This window comes from Berghia stephanieae, chromosome 3 (genome assembly GCF_034508935.2).
Source record: "Berghia stephanieae isolate SIO BIC M18660-M18661 chromosome 3, UCSD_Bste_1.3, whole genome shotgun sequence".
In the NCBI taxonomy this organism is placed as follows: domain Eukaryota; kingdom Metazoa; phylum Mollusca; class Gastropoda; order Nudibranchia; family Aeolidiidae; genus Berghia; species Berghia stephanieae.
Window position 1 is genome coordinate 19,363,929 of NC_088362.1, and position 16,288 is coordinate 19,380,216.

General features: G+C 34.3%; 1 protein-coding gene across 1 annotated transcript in view; it reads right to left on the reverse strand.

The window, feature by feature from the left end:
• The window catches only part of LOC144967294 (clathrin heavy chain 1-like), a 28,185-nt gene extending 12,193 nt beyond the window's left edge, over positions 1-15,992 (reverse strand). The window contains exons 1-22 of the mRNA XM_078904354.1: positions 15,540-15,992; positions 13,930-14,137; positions 13,503-13,652; positions 13,154-13,272; positions 11,981-12,142; positions 11,046-11,159; positions 9,883-10,056; positions 8,973-9,170; positions 8,443-8,640; positions 7,886-7,978; positions 7,457-7,639; positions 6,427-6,564; positions 5,867-5,959; positions 5,178-5,249; positions 4,515-4,695; positions 4,105-4,268; positions 3,730-3,855; positions 3,077-3,219; positions 2,683-2,805; positions 2,087-2,198; positions 775-897; positions 185-330 (exon numbers count right to left, since the gene is read on the reverse strand). Of these exons, the coding sequence (XP_078760480.1) occupies positions 185-330; positions 775-897; positions 2,087-2,198; positions 2,683-2,805; positions 3,077-3,219; positions 3,730-3,855; positions 4,105-4,268; positions 4,515-4,695; positions 5,178-5,249; positions 5,867-5,959; positions 6,427-6,564; positions 7,457-7,639; positions 7,886-7,978; positions 8,443-8,640; positions 8,973-9,170; positions 9,883-10,056; positions 11,046-11,159; positions 11,981-12,142; positions 13,154-13,272; positions 13,503-13,652; positions 13,930-14,137; positions 15,540-15,581 (3,062 nt within the window). The 5' untranslated portion in view covers positions 15,582-15,992. The remainder of the gene's footprint in view (positions 1-184; positions 331-774; positions 898-2,086; positions 2,199-2,682; positions 2,806-3,076; positions 3,220-3,729; positions 3,856-4,104; positions 4,269-4,514; positions 4,696-5,177; positions 5,250-5,866; positions 5,960-6,426; positions 6,565-7,456; positions 7,640-7,885; positions 7,979-8,442; positions 8,641-8,972; positions 9,171-9,882; positions 10,057-11,045; positions 11,160-11,980; positions 12,143-13,153; positions 13,273-13,502; positions 13,653-13,929; positions 14,138-15,539) is intronic.
• Positions 15,993-16,288: the final 296 nt, after the last annotated feature.

The following is a 16,288-nucleotide window of genomic DNA, read 5'->3' on the forward strand; positions in this document are numbered from 1 at the left end:
ATGCATTTGACTATTTCTCTCGGTAAAGGATCTTAGCTGGGGCTAACAGGACTAGAACAAACAGCAAAGTGGTAGGAGGGAAAAAAAGCAAGTGTTGCCCTTCCCAGCCTTCAAAGAGAGGTCATTGCTTTCAATGGAAAAAAAAATGCAAGAAAAGCTACAAATAAGTACAAGAAATTCTAACCTGTGGTCACTGAATACAGAAGTTTCCAGAACAATTTTCTCCAGAAGCTCAATAAGTTCATTGGGCAAATCAGCGGTCATAAAAGCTTTCACAGTGACAGAGATCTCCTCTGGGTCCTGGGTCTCAGATAAAGCAGTCTGAACAACCTGAATAGACAGAAAAGAATAAATAATTAAATTAATTTTTTTTTAATAGGGGAGGAGATGGCTTCTACAAATAATTTTCCATATTTATCTTGAAATCTTGATTTGAAAAATCTTTATAATCTTTATCCTTGGTTTTATAAGGGGTAAACATTGGAAAATTCTGAAAATGAATTCGAAATAAAAGAATACTGATTATTTATGGATTTATGAAAGATTACAATATACAAGATTTATTTTAAAAAGGGTAGAGATACTGGAAATTGAGAACAGCCTGTATGTAAGCTGCATATTTAATTTCTACTATGAAGGATAAATTTTGAATGAGCTCAAGTAAAACAAATAAAGCCATGTGTCAGGACACTGAAACGCCCTCTGAAGTAGGAATAATTTTGACTGTCAAATATATTTTTACACAATTCTCAAGGAAATAAACATTAAGATTACCTGATCAATGAGTTGCCTTTTAAATTCATTCTCTTCACTCAAGACTGTTGCCCACAATTCAGGGTCACGACGACGAACCAAGTAGCGAGCTTCACTCTTGAACAGGGAGTTCTCATTGCAAACCTATAAAATTTATATTGAGATTATTTGAGATTACTAACTGGATGAGACAAGCCAAAACAAACATACAGAAAACAAAATTTATTGATATCAAATATTAATTTGGTAAATACTAATCAATTCCTATTAGGCACAACATGCCCTTAGAAAAATGACAAGTGAGGTTTGTCAGTTTCTATGATAAACATATTTTGTGTTTAACAGGGATGCCCATGTTTCAGCCTGACATTTCTATGTGCTGAAGTTAGGTGCATTATATTAACGCTGTGTCTTGCCATGGCAAGAGTAGAGGTCATATATATTGACTTATTGCTTATCTAAAATGAAAAAAATTAAAAAAAGAAAGAAAAAGAAATGAAAAAAAAAAAGAAAACAGTAACTTAAAAGCTTGATTTCTAGTTTAAGCAGAATGACTCATTGGCATCGTCTTTGCATATAATAACCCAAAGAAACCCGAGTTTGCATTTCGTCATGCTAGATTACCTTGTCAAGTCAACTCACGCTAGTTGACTGAGACACTTTTCTGATGATAATCCAGAGTGGTGCTTATCACTCAAAAATAATTACCTTCAAATCAAATCAAAATGCACGCATATACACTCCAAACAAAAACAAAATAAAATTTAAAAGGAAAAGAAAACAAAATCCATTAGACAAGACATGCAGACTATCATATGAAAACAATGCTACTTTACATAATTTAACATCCATCCCTGATAGGATAAGGTGAACGTGTGCAAAATGCCTTTTCCATTTATATACCATCATTGAGCTGACAAGAAATAAGAGAAGATAGATTGAAATGGTTCAGACATGTTAAGAGATGAGAGAGGGAGTATGTGGGAAGGAAAGTACTGGATATACAATTAGCGGGAAAGAGGAAAAAGGGACGCCCAAAGACAAGATGGTTGGATAGGGTAAGGGACGATATGAAAGAACTGGGCCTGGAGGAGGATGATGCTATGAACTGAGATGCATGGAGATGTGCCGTTCATAATGGCAACCCTGCAAAATGCGGGATAAGCTGAAAGAAGAAGATTAAGCTGACAAATCACAGGTCAAGTTGTAAATCCAAGCCGATCTCTCGAAAACACAGCAACATGTTCAGTCCGAGTACTACTAGTTGAAAATTAATAACCTCATAGTCATTCAATTTTGTACTGAACACAATCTTGTATTACAAATCCTTCACCTTAATGAGTTCCTCATCACACTGTCCTCTTTCATAGGCTACACAGGCCAAATGGGGGTCACGTTTTTCACAGTATTTGCCTACAGTAACGCTGTCATAATGTGGGTTTTCTCTGAAAAAAGAATAAAAAATGAATTTTAGATGTTCACAAAGAAAAGATATTGTTGTATGATATAAAAATAAAAATAGAGACATAAGAGAAATTTTCCTGGTCTTAATTTTGATATCTTAAAATAGGACATACCAAATGATCATCAGAGTTCACATTAGCCCAGAAATTAAATCTCTTTATGAGATACTATACCTAAATACATTGAGTAATCAGCATTATAATTCAATTTCATTTTCAATCATTATGATTACTATCATTATCGATATCACCATCATTGGCAGAATTATCATTTTCCATGCCACCACAACAATTACCTTAGCTTAAAGAAGACAGATAAAGTTTGAATGGAAATTTTTATCAAATAATTAAAAATTTGAAAATACAATCTCACACACCCAAAAAATGAATTAAATGCAAAATGAAAAATTATTTTTAAAAAAACAAAAAACAATGATACTAATGGGATAAAAATACAAAATTGTACCTCAAGAATCGTTCTGGATTGTTGTTACTGTCAATATAAATTTTGGCTAGTGCATTGTGGGTAGCAGATTCATTGATACCCTCATGGACACGGTTTTCCAACCAGGGTAGAAGAAGCTTCAATCTGTAGAGAAAACGGAAGCAAAAATGAAGGGATATTGAAATGATTCAAAGTTCAAGGACAAACAAATACGAATAGGAAACCAATTTTTTTAAAATAATTGAGACAAAAGACCATTCTTTCTCTCTCATCCCCCCACCATCTCCTCTCTCTATTTTGTGAATGTGCATTTGAAAGACTTTTGTGTGCGTAATATGTGAGGGCATGAGATGATCATTTCAACCTGTAAAGTGTAACCATAAACAACCCTCCAACTCCTTCTAAAGGCACACACCTGTTTCTCTTTTCAACCTCTTCCACTAGCTCATCTGTTGAGAACTGTCCACGTACAACTAAGATTAGTTGCTTGATGATATCTTCAGTACAGTCTACGTCCAACAATCCACCAACAACAACTGGCAACCGAGAGGGGTTGACCTGGATGATACAACAAAACATTTCATTTAATAAAGAATTCAATGAGGTCATTCATCAACTCGAGAAAGAATAAATATCTCCTGCCCACAACCCAAACTTAAAAGGAAATGAAGGACTGAAATTAGTTCTAAAGAAAAAAAAAAAATTAAAAAAAAGGAATACCCAAATATTTATTATTGAATTCACAGGTACCAAAAACTAAATACCAGTCAAGCTATGGATTATCCATTTTTTAAAATCTTTACTAGGTAAACTGTTAAATTGCATTTTGAACTCAATAGTATGTTCTAACAGTGAAACTCCATTATTCTGTCTGCACAGAATGTATTAAATTTAAGGCAACTGTTTACCGTGTTAACAAATTTGGAGTTATAACTGGTTTTACTGAATATCACTGAGCACTTTTTGATTGTAAATCTTCTATATTAATCAAATTATTATCAACAGGATCTTTTGCATCCATCTCAGATTGCAGTAATTTTTAAAGCAACATTTTAGAAAAAATATTACCTTTTGTACATAAATTTCGATGTACTTCTGCAGGTTGTTACGATACAGGTACAGCACCAGGTCATGTACAAAGTCAAAGCGATCACAAACAATAATCAAAGGTAGCTGATCTGTTAATTTTGCCTCCTGAAATAAGAAAGAAAACAATAATACTAATAATAATAATAATAATAATAATAATAATAGTAATAATAATAACAACAATAACAATAATAATAACAATAATAATATAATAATAATAATAATAATAATAATAATAATAATAATAATAATAATAATAATAACATCCAACAACCAAATTTCAAAGCACGACCTAGTATATTTTTTTCTTCTTTTTAAAAAAAAATGTAATAAAATAGGTAACAAAACACTAACTTTTAGGAAGTTCTTCACTCTCTCTGGGTCATAGCAATTGCTCTCACGACATATCCTCTCGACTTCTTTGATTTGACCGGTTTTGCAAGCAGCCTGGATATACTTGAAGTGAACTTCACTGTCTTGACTAAAATTGACGATGGAGCCCAAGAAGTAGAATAGACCTGAATTGAGACAAAATGTTTTGTGATTAAAGACAATACTAAAGCACTCTAAGAACAAAACATTTTTATCTTTATACACAAAATAAAATCTTAAAAGAAATAAGTTACAACTCAATTCTTATTGTTTTAAAATTGTGAGAAAAATATGACTCCTGTTGTGCAATGGTAAACCACCCATCTTTTGCAATGTGCATTGCTAGTGTGGGCTGATTCCATTACCATCTCAATTGAGGTTGAGGCACTCACCTTCAAAACTCTTGAATGATTCAAACAGCTCTATAAGGCTCTCAGTGGTTAATTGCTCATGGTACTTGGATGCAATCTGGACACAGACCTGCAAATTCTGGCGGATGTTGGCAGTAAGCATGGCCTTGAGGCATTCTAAAGAATCATCTACTGACAAGGTGCCGAAGTAAGTCACAAGCCACTGAAAAGAAAATGGATAAAAGAAAACGCAGCTGTTATCCAATATGTTTATTAAAAAAAAAAAATTCTTCACTCCCTGCATGACTATCTTTAGTCTATTTTAAGGAAATATTGAAATAATCCAAAGAGGAATTGTTGAAAACATATTTCCATTTTGGATTCTCCCATGCAATTTCCGATTCCGTGTCCAATCTGCGATCGTGCTTCCATAAGCAATTGAGTTCTTGCCACACTTTGAGGTCATAATGACACATGTTTATTTTGGGGATTTTGCCAGCTTCCTTTATTTATATTAAAATGAACAATATGTTTACCATGTATGATGTAATTCCATGTGATAAAATCAAGCCTGCTCAAATAACAAGAGAACTTTGATAAGTAACAGGCAACTTTTCTTTGAGATAATAATTTTTAATCTCCTTTTCAACCTTTCATTATTTTATTCTTTTTCTTCTCATTACGAATGTTTAAAAATAATTCTACCTCTTGATTGAGCAGATGAGTGTGAACAACAGCTCTCTTTACGTCATACAAGTCTGTGTAGTGCTCTAAAGCCTGTAAAGAAAAAAAGAAAAGAAAAACAAAAAAATATCAATGGTGATGCCACTTTCGCTAGAAAATATATTGCCAGTTGAGATCAAGAAACTTTTTAACTTTTAGTGATGTTCAATACAGTGTAATAAGATATAGGATATTTCCAATTATTTTAATCTTTGCATATGGGATATGTCCAGCTTTAAATTTAAAATAAAATAAAACAGCAACAACAACAAAAAACACACAAAAAAGATCTATTTCATAACAATATCAACTTAATATGTTCAATGCATTTCATAATGGGTACCTAGTAAAGAGCAATACTCAACATGATGGATGAGATGTGACACCTGAAAAGCATAACTACAATTTTGCTGGGGTTTTCACATATACATACGCCATTACCAGCCAGATACTCATTCTTCACCAACTCGATAAGGCAACAGAATGCAAGCAAATAGCCATTTCCAAGGATTCGAACTTTGTGCCACAGAGAAGGGACTGAAATCTTTGACCTTCAGGTCAGAAGCAAAGTGTCATATCACAAGACCACAAAGCCTCACAAGTAACTTTTGAACAGATCTTGAACTTAATGCTATCTTAAACATATTTTTCCTCACAAGGATTTCACTTACCCTTTGAAGAAGGCCTGCTTTTTCACAGAGCTGGGCAACATGTGCACGGTCGTAATGGGTAAACATCTGGTTTCCTAAAATAGCATCAGCAACCTGAAAGAATAATGAAAACCATTAAGTCATTTTTTATGAACAAACACTTCTCCTTGATGACAAATCCAAATTTCAGAGGAGGTTGGATAGCATGCTGCCACAGTATGCTCTCAAATAGATTTGCAATACATGATATTGATCTAAATAGTTATCTCTTTGATGATTATTAATAATAAGTGCAAACAATTCATCCAGTTAGTGCCTCTTCAATGTAAAATATATAACAATTTATTTTTATTAGCCTTGCTGTTTTCTCTCTGTGGCTCATATGATATCGGGGTGGGGGTGTTTGACTAGTACCCATGATTCACACTGCAATAAAAGCATCCAATTTTTTGTTGACTGTATCAGAAAAAAATAAAAGTAAATAAATGATGAGAACTTATTGGTGATCCCCGACTGACTGTTGGACAGATGTATTTCCTAACTTAGAAAGCTTCAGCTACAGTAAAACAAATATAAATTACCTGTGGGGCAGAGAGCAAGTTCATTTCCAAGAGTCTTGTCTGAAGTGGAGCTTCAGAAGGACGGTTGTTCTTCAAAGCATCCAATAAGAAGGATGTGCATTGCTGGATTAAGTTGAATTCCATAAAAACATCCACAATCTAGAAATAACAAAATTAAATTAAATTTCCTTCTGATGATAATGGCAATGTGAAAAAAAAAAGCAAGTAAAATTTATCAACACACTCATTATCATTGAATTGTATGGACATTCACTCCTATCATACGATGCCTCCATTTTTTGTAAACCTTTATGAATTGGTCATTGTCACTTCCACAAAATAATCTTAAATGCCTACAATAATAAGTTTGCACATGGTACACCCTTTTTGTTGAGTTCCAGTTTTTCCCAAATATTCGCTCTACAGATGCCTGGTTCTTTGATCTCATTACCTATGTATGCCAGCTTGTTATTTTTTTTCTCTTTTGCCTGCATGGGCCCTACTGATAACCACTGAATGTCTCATCTAAGCGTCTAGCCAATCAAAGCCATGTAAAGAGACAAAGCCAAATGTTATGAATGAATGATGTTACATTTTCAGATGATTAGCAGGTCTGGTATTTCTTTTAAACCTCTTTTTTCATTCCGTTTTTTTAAAGGTGGTAACAGGTTAGCATGGAAGCTGCATATTTCTGGATCTGACATGTGAAATGACAAAATAAAACAAAAGCCCACTAGACTTCCACAATGACTTCTTAATTTACAGTGGACACATTATAATCACATTAAATTCAATTTCAAGAGAGAACATTCCTATGTAACTTTTAAAAACTAAACAGCAGGAAAATGTTTGCATTTCATCTCAAAAAAAAATTCAAAATCGTTATTAGACAAGGAGGGTGAGTGAAAAAAATAGCCCTAATAAAACACAAACACAAACCAATGACATCAACAGTCAAAGCTGAGGTTCTTCAAACAAGTCAAATATCTAGATCTAAGGAAGCATGAAAATTCCTGTGTAGCTATTTTGCCTTTAAAAAAATAATTCATACCTGGTTGAGGTCAGCAAGAGGCTCATCATCCTGCACCATCATTTGTGCAAACTGGAGCCCTTGTTCTGGGTTAATGCGCATCAAGTTGCGGAGAAGGAAAATGTAGTCTGGAGTAAACCCAACTTTTTTGGAGTAGAGAATAATCTTCTGGAACTGACCAGTTTCAGCAAAACATTGGATGACCTGTAAATCAAATGGAGTAGAAAAATAAGCCCCTCCTGACGTGTAAGGTTATCCTATAATATAAAAATAAAATCAGTATGTAACAACTTGAAGTGTTATAAAATTTCAGTGACATGAGATACCCCTCTTTCACCTCAACTGAGAAAAAAAAATGACATCAACCGAAAGACAGGGGAGTTGCGAATCGTATTGTAAAGAGACCTTTGATTTGTTTTTACATTTGATTAACAAATTAAGTTAAATTACCTTCTGAGGAACTCCAGCTCTCAAGTAGACAGACAGGGCTAGTGTTGGATCAGCTGTTTTCACTATGTCACCAAGCTCTTCACTGCATTCCAACTGATAAAGACAAAAAGAAAAAAGTGAAGAAGAGATTGACAAAGTAAATAAATAGAAACCAAAAAGTATTTATGAATATCACCTGACACCGACATCCTATCAAATGAAAATAAATTAATGTCTTATTTGTATATTAAATTAAGAAAGGCTTATTATTAAGATATAGATGATAATGGCATAATTGGAAATGATTTAAAAAATGGAATAATTATGATGATAAAGCCAAGTACAAATTTAAAAGTTAAAAACTGACAATGGGACGAAACTAATATGTATTCTTTGTTTAAACAGGAAAATTTGGGACATTTTTGTCATTTGTGGGACAGAGCCTTCAGGCCTGCAAAATGTGGGAAACTTGGCAGCACCGCTTCTGGGCCATTTTGTTTATGGACCAGACACGTTCAGAAACGATTTGCTTGTTACAAATAATTAATAAAGTCATTAACAGTTTCATTTCTTCATACCTTTTCTTCCTTTAGCCATTTTTCTACCAGCTGCTTACGGCCTTGTTGGAGAACTGGCCTGCACAACTCAAGAGACTCGTACTTGTTCAATTGCCCTTTGTCCAACAGAATGCCAAAGTACTGGAGTAGAGGGGAAGTTCCTGTAGTGGAAGGTACCTGCTGGAAGCGCTGAATTGTCTGTGGCGTTCTCAGGATACCCTGGTAAAGAAATCAAAAAGACACAAAGCGAAATTCATAAATATTCTGTTCAAGCACTAAACTATATTCATAAATTTATGGTTGTCTTTTTTCACCTTCCACACTGATGATTAGATTTAAGTTTAATATATAAAATGAATGAAATTGTCATCAATCATCTCTTTGGTATTGTTTTTAAATAGCCATTTTATTTCTCATTAAGTTATATCAATCAGACTATAAATATGAGTTGGTACCTTATATCCAGCTGGCGGATGGTGTGATTATTTTATCTTAATGCATAGCATCAATAGTAATAGCTGACCTGACTTATATGCTTGTTTGAATCCTACCTTAGGTGCACTTGCAGCAACTTTAGCAGCTTCTTGATAATTTCCTGCCTGGAAAAGGTTATTGAATTTCACAACAAACAGATCCTCGGCTCCAGGAAGGTTGCAACGAGATGAAATCTTCAAAGCTAAATCAGCATTGTTGAGCTGTGAGTTCACATATTGGACAATGTTTTCTTCTTCCACACTCACAGATAAAACCTGACAGGAGAGATTAATGAAATAAAATTAATGCTTCAAATAAACCTTAATTGAGAGGCTTAACAACCATAATATATTAATTATACAAGGACTTCTTTTCCTTTTAACATACATAAATGGTGTGCCAGACGGTTGGAGGGCTTTTTGCAGATGATGGTAAGCTATATTGAGAGATAAAAATATTGCATAAGAATCCTCCAAAATACACTCAGCAAACGGCCAGAATGAGAATGAATAATGAACAAATTGATACCAGACTGAAAAGGACAATACACTCAATAAAACATTTTTTAAAAACACTATGCATACATTTGCAAAATTGCCTTACAGTAACTTGACACCACAACATAAAACTGTATTTATTTTTTTTTAAAGATTTTTTTTTTTAATACCCCAAGAAAGACACCCACCCCCCTTCCCTAAAAATGAAAGTAAAATATATTTGGAGTACCAATATCTTGATCAAACATGTATACATATATTTCTATTTTTCTATAGAACTATTTCACTCTTCTTGAACATAGGCGATTAGGAACTACTTATGGCAACTATGAATAATCAAGCCTCTAAAAATTGTACACACCAAAAGATGTTGCAATTACCTACGACATCGAAGCTGAGACAGTAATAAGTTGGATCAGAATGGATAGAAACCATTTAAAAGTTTAGTAAAAGAAAATTTTTTACATTTAGTTCTTAATCATGAATTTACCTGTCCTTTCCTATTGACACCAATGATACCATCGGTGGCTTCATGGGAAGCTGTGACGAAAATAGTGTCAGCACTAATTCTGTTCATGTAGATACAAGTTCCAGTCTCAATGTCATACATATGAATGTAGCCATACTTGGTGACAAGGAAAACCACCCCATATTTGTTGCTGGTCTGAAAAATAAAATGAATATTAATAAATCTTTTTTTTTAAACAACAACAATAATTACAACAAAATCAGAATTGGATACAAACCAAATTGTATGAAAACATATTTTATTAAAGGAACTACAACCACAACCAGTCTGCCAGACATACCATAAAAACAGGATTAAACTACCAAAATTACAATTTCTCAGGATTAATATATTTTTTGCCAAAGCAAAGAAAGTAAAATAAAAATCTGAACAAGTGTGTATGAAAGGTGCCAGTTTCTTAATTTGATATATTCAAAAAGAAAGTAAAAGAGACCTTTTTGTAAATATTTCAAACAAAAATTGAGTCCGACAAAAATAAAATAAACCCCATAATAACAAAAATTTAAATAATGGCTGAGGGTTTATAACATACTGAATTCCATAAATATATGGAGAATTGGCAATTTTACTATCACGTATCATTATGATTTCCATCACATCCACCAAATTATCATCACTTCTTTCTCAAACAACATCATCACCAATACTACAACAATCACAACCATATTATCAATATTACCACCCCATTAGTGGTAGTAATAGTAATAAAGACATGGTGGTGGTGGTAATGATGGTAGAGGATGGTGCTGGACATCAGTATTGGTTATGTTGTGGCAGTAATAGATAAGATAAAGATATGAAAAAGTGTATGAAACTGCCAAGCAAAGCTAGAAAGAAAGATACAAGAAAAAAAAACATCCCAAAAATTGGTGTTCCTTGACTATCAAACCTGGTTTTTCCTTGTATTTTTCTTTCTTGCTTTGTCTGGCACTGTTTCATAAACATTTTTCTATATCTTTATCTTTCACCGGTCACTTTCATAGATAAGAGTAATGATGCTATGCTAGTGATGATGATGTAGTGGTAGATATGGTCATTATGATGAAGCTGTAATAATGTAGACTAGATTTATAGGGACATGGGCATATTTCTGTAAAACAGAAAGACAATGTTGAATTCCAAACCTGCATTGCAACTGGGAAGTCATTCTGGGCCTCAACAGGGAAGAAAACATCCACAGCCTTCTTGGTGAAAGCTTGATTTCCTTGTGGTGGAGATCCTACCTCGATGAGGTGTAACTGAAAAATTTGAGAAGAACTATATACAATAACAACCAAACAATTTTAAATATCTAATTAAAAACTAAAAATGTTTATAATTTTAGCATGTCACATAGAAGTTTTCCCCGCTGAATTATATAAAGCAATGTCATTTCAATCATTAAACTACAGATTATCTCACCTGCAGAAGTCATAGAACCCAAATTGAATTTCTTGCCAAGACCTCGGAACATATGACAAACAAATCAAATTTGTTGCTTCGGCTTCACAAACATATAACATACTTTTCAACTAACAGCTTGTCGGTCTCCCAATCCATATGTAAAATTTTAGTGCTCTTCAGGAAATAAAAATGATGGTAGATACGAAAACCTTCAAGTCTTCAGGAACAAAAATATTCTTCAAATGATTTTCAATTATTTCTCTTCAAATAGGTCATATATGGCTGAGGCATTACAAAAATAATGGCCACATTTTATCTAGATTAGATACAATCAACATTTTAACTTCTATGGTGCCTTTCTGCTTTTTTTTCTTTTTAAGTGCTGACACAAGGGGCTGAAACCTATGACCTCCTAATCATAATTGGTGATGATGACATCACCGATTCCCTATCATGTAGTTCGTTCTTCCTAGTCCATATCCAATCAGAGCTTTTTTCTGTTGTTTTACTCAGTGTTTGAATAGCTTTCATTCTTTAATTGCTGGAGATACTGAACTGGCATAGAGTGTATGGAATGATGCCATACAAAAAACCGATGGAGAACTTTGAAAAAAAAGTGTCCACCATACATTTAAAACAATATTTTTTACCAATAGATGATTTACAAAGCACTAACTTTTCCTCCTTGAGCTCCACGGACAGCGAAAATAAACAAGGTTGATGGATTGGGGTTGCCATCCACTTTAAAACTGGCAAAGGATGCTGCATGCCCTTCAATTGGCTGACTCACTTTCCTTTCCACAGAATACAACTGCATGGCTCCAACAACACGATTTTGCTGAAGAAAAAAACAGAAAAATAAATAATTCAATGGTACAAAATCCTATTCTTCTTTTATCTTTTTGATCAATTATTGAAGATGCTAACAAAAGACCATAAATGTGATTAAAAGAGTTGTCTCCCAAATGCAATTATGTAGAAGATCCTGTTATTTCATTTTATTCAAGAGTCTAAGGGCACTTAACAGGCACTTAACACATTTTAGGTTCAATTTGTACGTATGAAAGCAATTGTACAAACATTGGACTATTTAGATACAAACTCTTGAATCACAAAGAAAAATTAAAGAAGAGAGAACTTGTTCCAAGAAGTCCTAAAGAAAAACTCAGCAATGATCCACTCTTGTGTCGAGACTACTCCCAAGGTTTCACCTCCAAGCTGCATACGATTTGACAAACACTAAACAATGCAGAGGGATAAATGAAAAAATAAATTTACAACAATTATAAATCAGGACTCCCCATGAACGGTCCCATTCCAGGATAAGGAAAGAAAGTCACATAAAAGAGGAAAACATTTTAGGTTGTAGAAAAGACAAAGTTTTGCTTCAATTGAGGGAGAAGTAGCCCTTCAAGTGGTGCTCTCCAATTGAAAGAGAGATAGCCCTTCAGGGGTATCTGCTAAACATCTTCTTGACCAAAAATGAAGCTGGAAATAACCAATAATCAAAGAACACCTGCAATAAAGAGGTAATGTAGCTGAATTTGGAATACATTTGCCCTCACAATGAATGATCTTTTCCCACAACTTCAAACGTCTAATTGAAGGTCATCAGCATTTAAATATGTTTTACAATTTTCTGTTTTCATTTTTAAGTCACTGGTTTGCAGTGTTGAAAGTCTGATCTATCACGACGTGAATGGAAAGATGATCACCTTAATGTTAAGGCTCTGCTATAAGAATATTGCTACATAGATCATTCTGGATGATAAAAAAAGAATTCTGACCCCAGCAGACAATTTGAAAACAAAAAGTATAAAGATAGGAAACTGAAAAAAAACTTCCTTACCTGTGCTGAAATTCCAACAAGTAAGAGCCATTGTTGAGCTGCATCCGTCCTGTAGTTGATTATCTGACAACCATTCAGATTTGTATGGCGTTCAAAAACTCTTTGAGGCTGGGAGTCACCTAAAATTTTTAGAAAGATAAACGTGACATTTTTTTAAAGATAAATAATCAGGTGCCTAACTCAATTTAAAAAGATCCCACTCTCTACTCACAAATTAACAATAGAGCTGAGGATTAGTCCTCAAAGACAAATATTACACCTTACCCACCAACAGTAAAATTTTCAGTATTCAGTAAAATATTAAAATAAATGGTTGAAGGGAGATAAGATTTATTGAGGTGTAGCCCACCTTCCATTGCCCAGTGATACACAGCAGTCTCTGTAACCAGACCAATCATGTTGACAGAAATCCACTTCCAAAAAATCACATCATCGGTCATTGTGTGGGCCTTCATCTTGCTCTTCATTTCGATGTTGAAAATCTGCAGTGTTTTACCAGCTAAAATTTGCAAAGAATAAAAGGAAATTCAAAGATCAATGAAAGTAAAATAAATATTGTGGTCTTTACCAGAAGACCAGGGGGGAAAAAAGGTTAACTAATTGATATTTTGATAAGGCTTGTAAAAAAAAGAAAAACAATCCCAAAATAGTGCCTTTCAACAAAAATTACCACACTCATGGGACAAATTTATGCAGAGATATTAAATTCACATCAGTATTGAACCCTCAGGGGGACTCATCTCTTAGATCGACTCAATAATTGTAATTCTAATTACCTTTCAGAGCAATGACTTTACTAGTTGGATTCATTATGGCAGAATCAGCAGAGATCTGTCGACGAATGGGGGTGTTTGGGTCATTCATATCGATAATGACAACTTGGGCAGTCTCCCCAACCTTCTCCCTGACACAGATGAATTTGTCTGACTCCATGGTCAGGGTGCTGAATCCAATGTTGGCAGCATTGATGCCAACACTTGTGAGCTGGAATGTAGAATATGTCAAAGTATATGAAAGAAATTAATCAATTTACTCAATCTAAATACAGAAAAATTCCCACATATGTATACTATTATAACAAACAAAAATACCTAAAGATAGAGAGGTGTCACAATGAGACATTTGGAATGAGGGCACTCTTGTTTCAAATTATCAGTGATTTGAGACCCGAGTCTGAGGAGGTGGACAAGAAGCTAATTGATAAACTGGCATTGGTTAAGGAGCAAGGTACGGTCTCTGCCACCGTGTTGCTTTATTTACACTGAGACAGACTGAGACTTGGCTGTTCTTGATAAATCATAGTAATAGAACCACCTTGGCAAAATGAGGGGAAGGGATGTGAGAGAGAGAGAGAGAGAGAGAGAGAGAGAGAGAGAGAGAGAGAGAGAGAGAGAGAGAGAGGGGGGGGGGGGGGGAGAGAGGGAGAGAAAGATCGTATTTATTAAATAACTGAAAGACAATAAATCAAAACTCTCTCTCTCTCTCTCTCTCTCTCTCTCTCTCTCTCTCTCTCTCTCTCATATATATACATTTTTGGGGTCTTTTTCGTGTTTTTTGTTGTTGACAATATATTCTCCATCTGGAATACGGGTAGTAGCGGTTTTTCTTGGTTGCATAAAAGTATCTTTAGTCTTGGAACACTTTAGACCATCTAATCATTGTCTCTACTCTGTAGTGTAAGTGTAAACATAGCATGATGGCGGCAGGGACCTCAACCAATGCCGATCAACTGGTCCGTTGACGAGAGCACCCTGACAATTGACCAGTAGTCAAACTGCATGGCGCACCGAGGACAATTTATTATTAACAATCTCTGACATTTAAACGTTTCAAAAATCAAAACGATTTGTGATTCAAATACACGCCTGGGAAATATCCCTGTTGTACTGTCATAGTCATGGTGCCTGACACACCCCCTTTTCTGGAGATGGAAGGTCATGTAATGTAACTGCAGCTATTCAACAATTATCGATACAGTAGTCCAACTCGACAATTTGATTTCAAGTCTTTCTTTCGTGTGAAGACAAATCTAATGTCCATCGTTTAATGCTAGAAGAATGGTCAAATTATATTCAGAAGTAGATACAAGAGACGAAGTCTTCCGGTGTCAGTGTCAGGGTGAAACATGGCGATTTTGGTGCCATGTCATCATTCGTGAGTCATTTGTTTACTCATGTCAAAATTAGTCTCCACATGAGTGGATCTTATCTAATAACCATTTTCGAAGAATTCAGAAACCGGAATATTTTCTTGATACAATAAATATGCCAACACTTGTCAAGAGAGAAACACAACGAAGTTGCATTTGTTGAATGAGGGGCGTGTTTTTGTTTCAATCGAGACCGAGAGATGCTATTCTGACAACAATATTAATGCAAATCCTTACCTGTACATGCTCCTGGAAACGAATTGGAAGTATGGACGACATGGCTTAAAGCCAAACAAACAATAAATATACGCCAATCGAAATAAATACAACTAATCCTGTCACCCTTGTCAACTTTGTTGTTTTCTTGAGTCTAATTGGTACTGTTCCGTCGAAGATGGCTGCCGCCGGTGGTGTAAAAGGAAGAAGTGCAGTATCGAAACAACAGAATAGAAATAGTAGCTCCAATTGATCAAAGATATCTTTTATTTCATAATTCCGTAATTTTTAAATTCGATAAATCTATGAATATGTCACTGGGGACGAATTTATTGAAATCATAAATAAAATGATATGCTGAACTATATTTATCACGTTAATGTTGTATTCATACGCACTCGTCCTCAGCTCGGTCCATTGAGTGACGAGAAGGAGAATTAGTGCGTGTTGCCAGATTCACTATTGTAGTTTTGTACTTTGGTTCCATTGGTCTCTCGGGTTGAAAACCGTGCCATCAAGTGCAAGAGATTAAATCTATGTGGTTTTATGAACCAGTTGTTGAATAATGAGAGTAAACTAAAATAATCATTAGTTGAATGTAAACTTCCATCTGTCATAAGGCAATAGATAAATATACCTATTGTGTTTCATACTTATTATACCCTTAAGTACGTTTGAAATAAAATTAATAATTGAGTAGCCTAAACATAAAACTTGGTGACGATGGTGACTTTGTATAAATGATAGTAAATATAAATAAATAATTATAG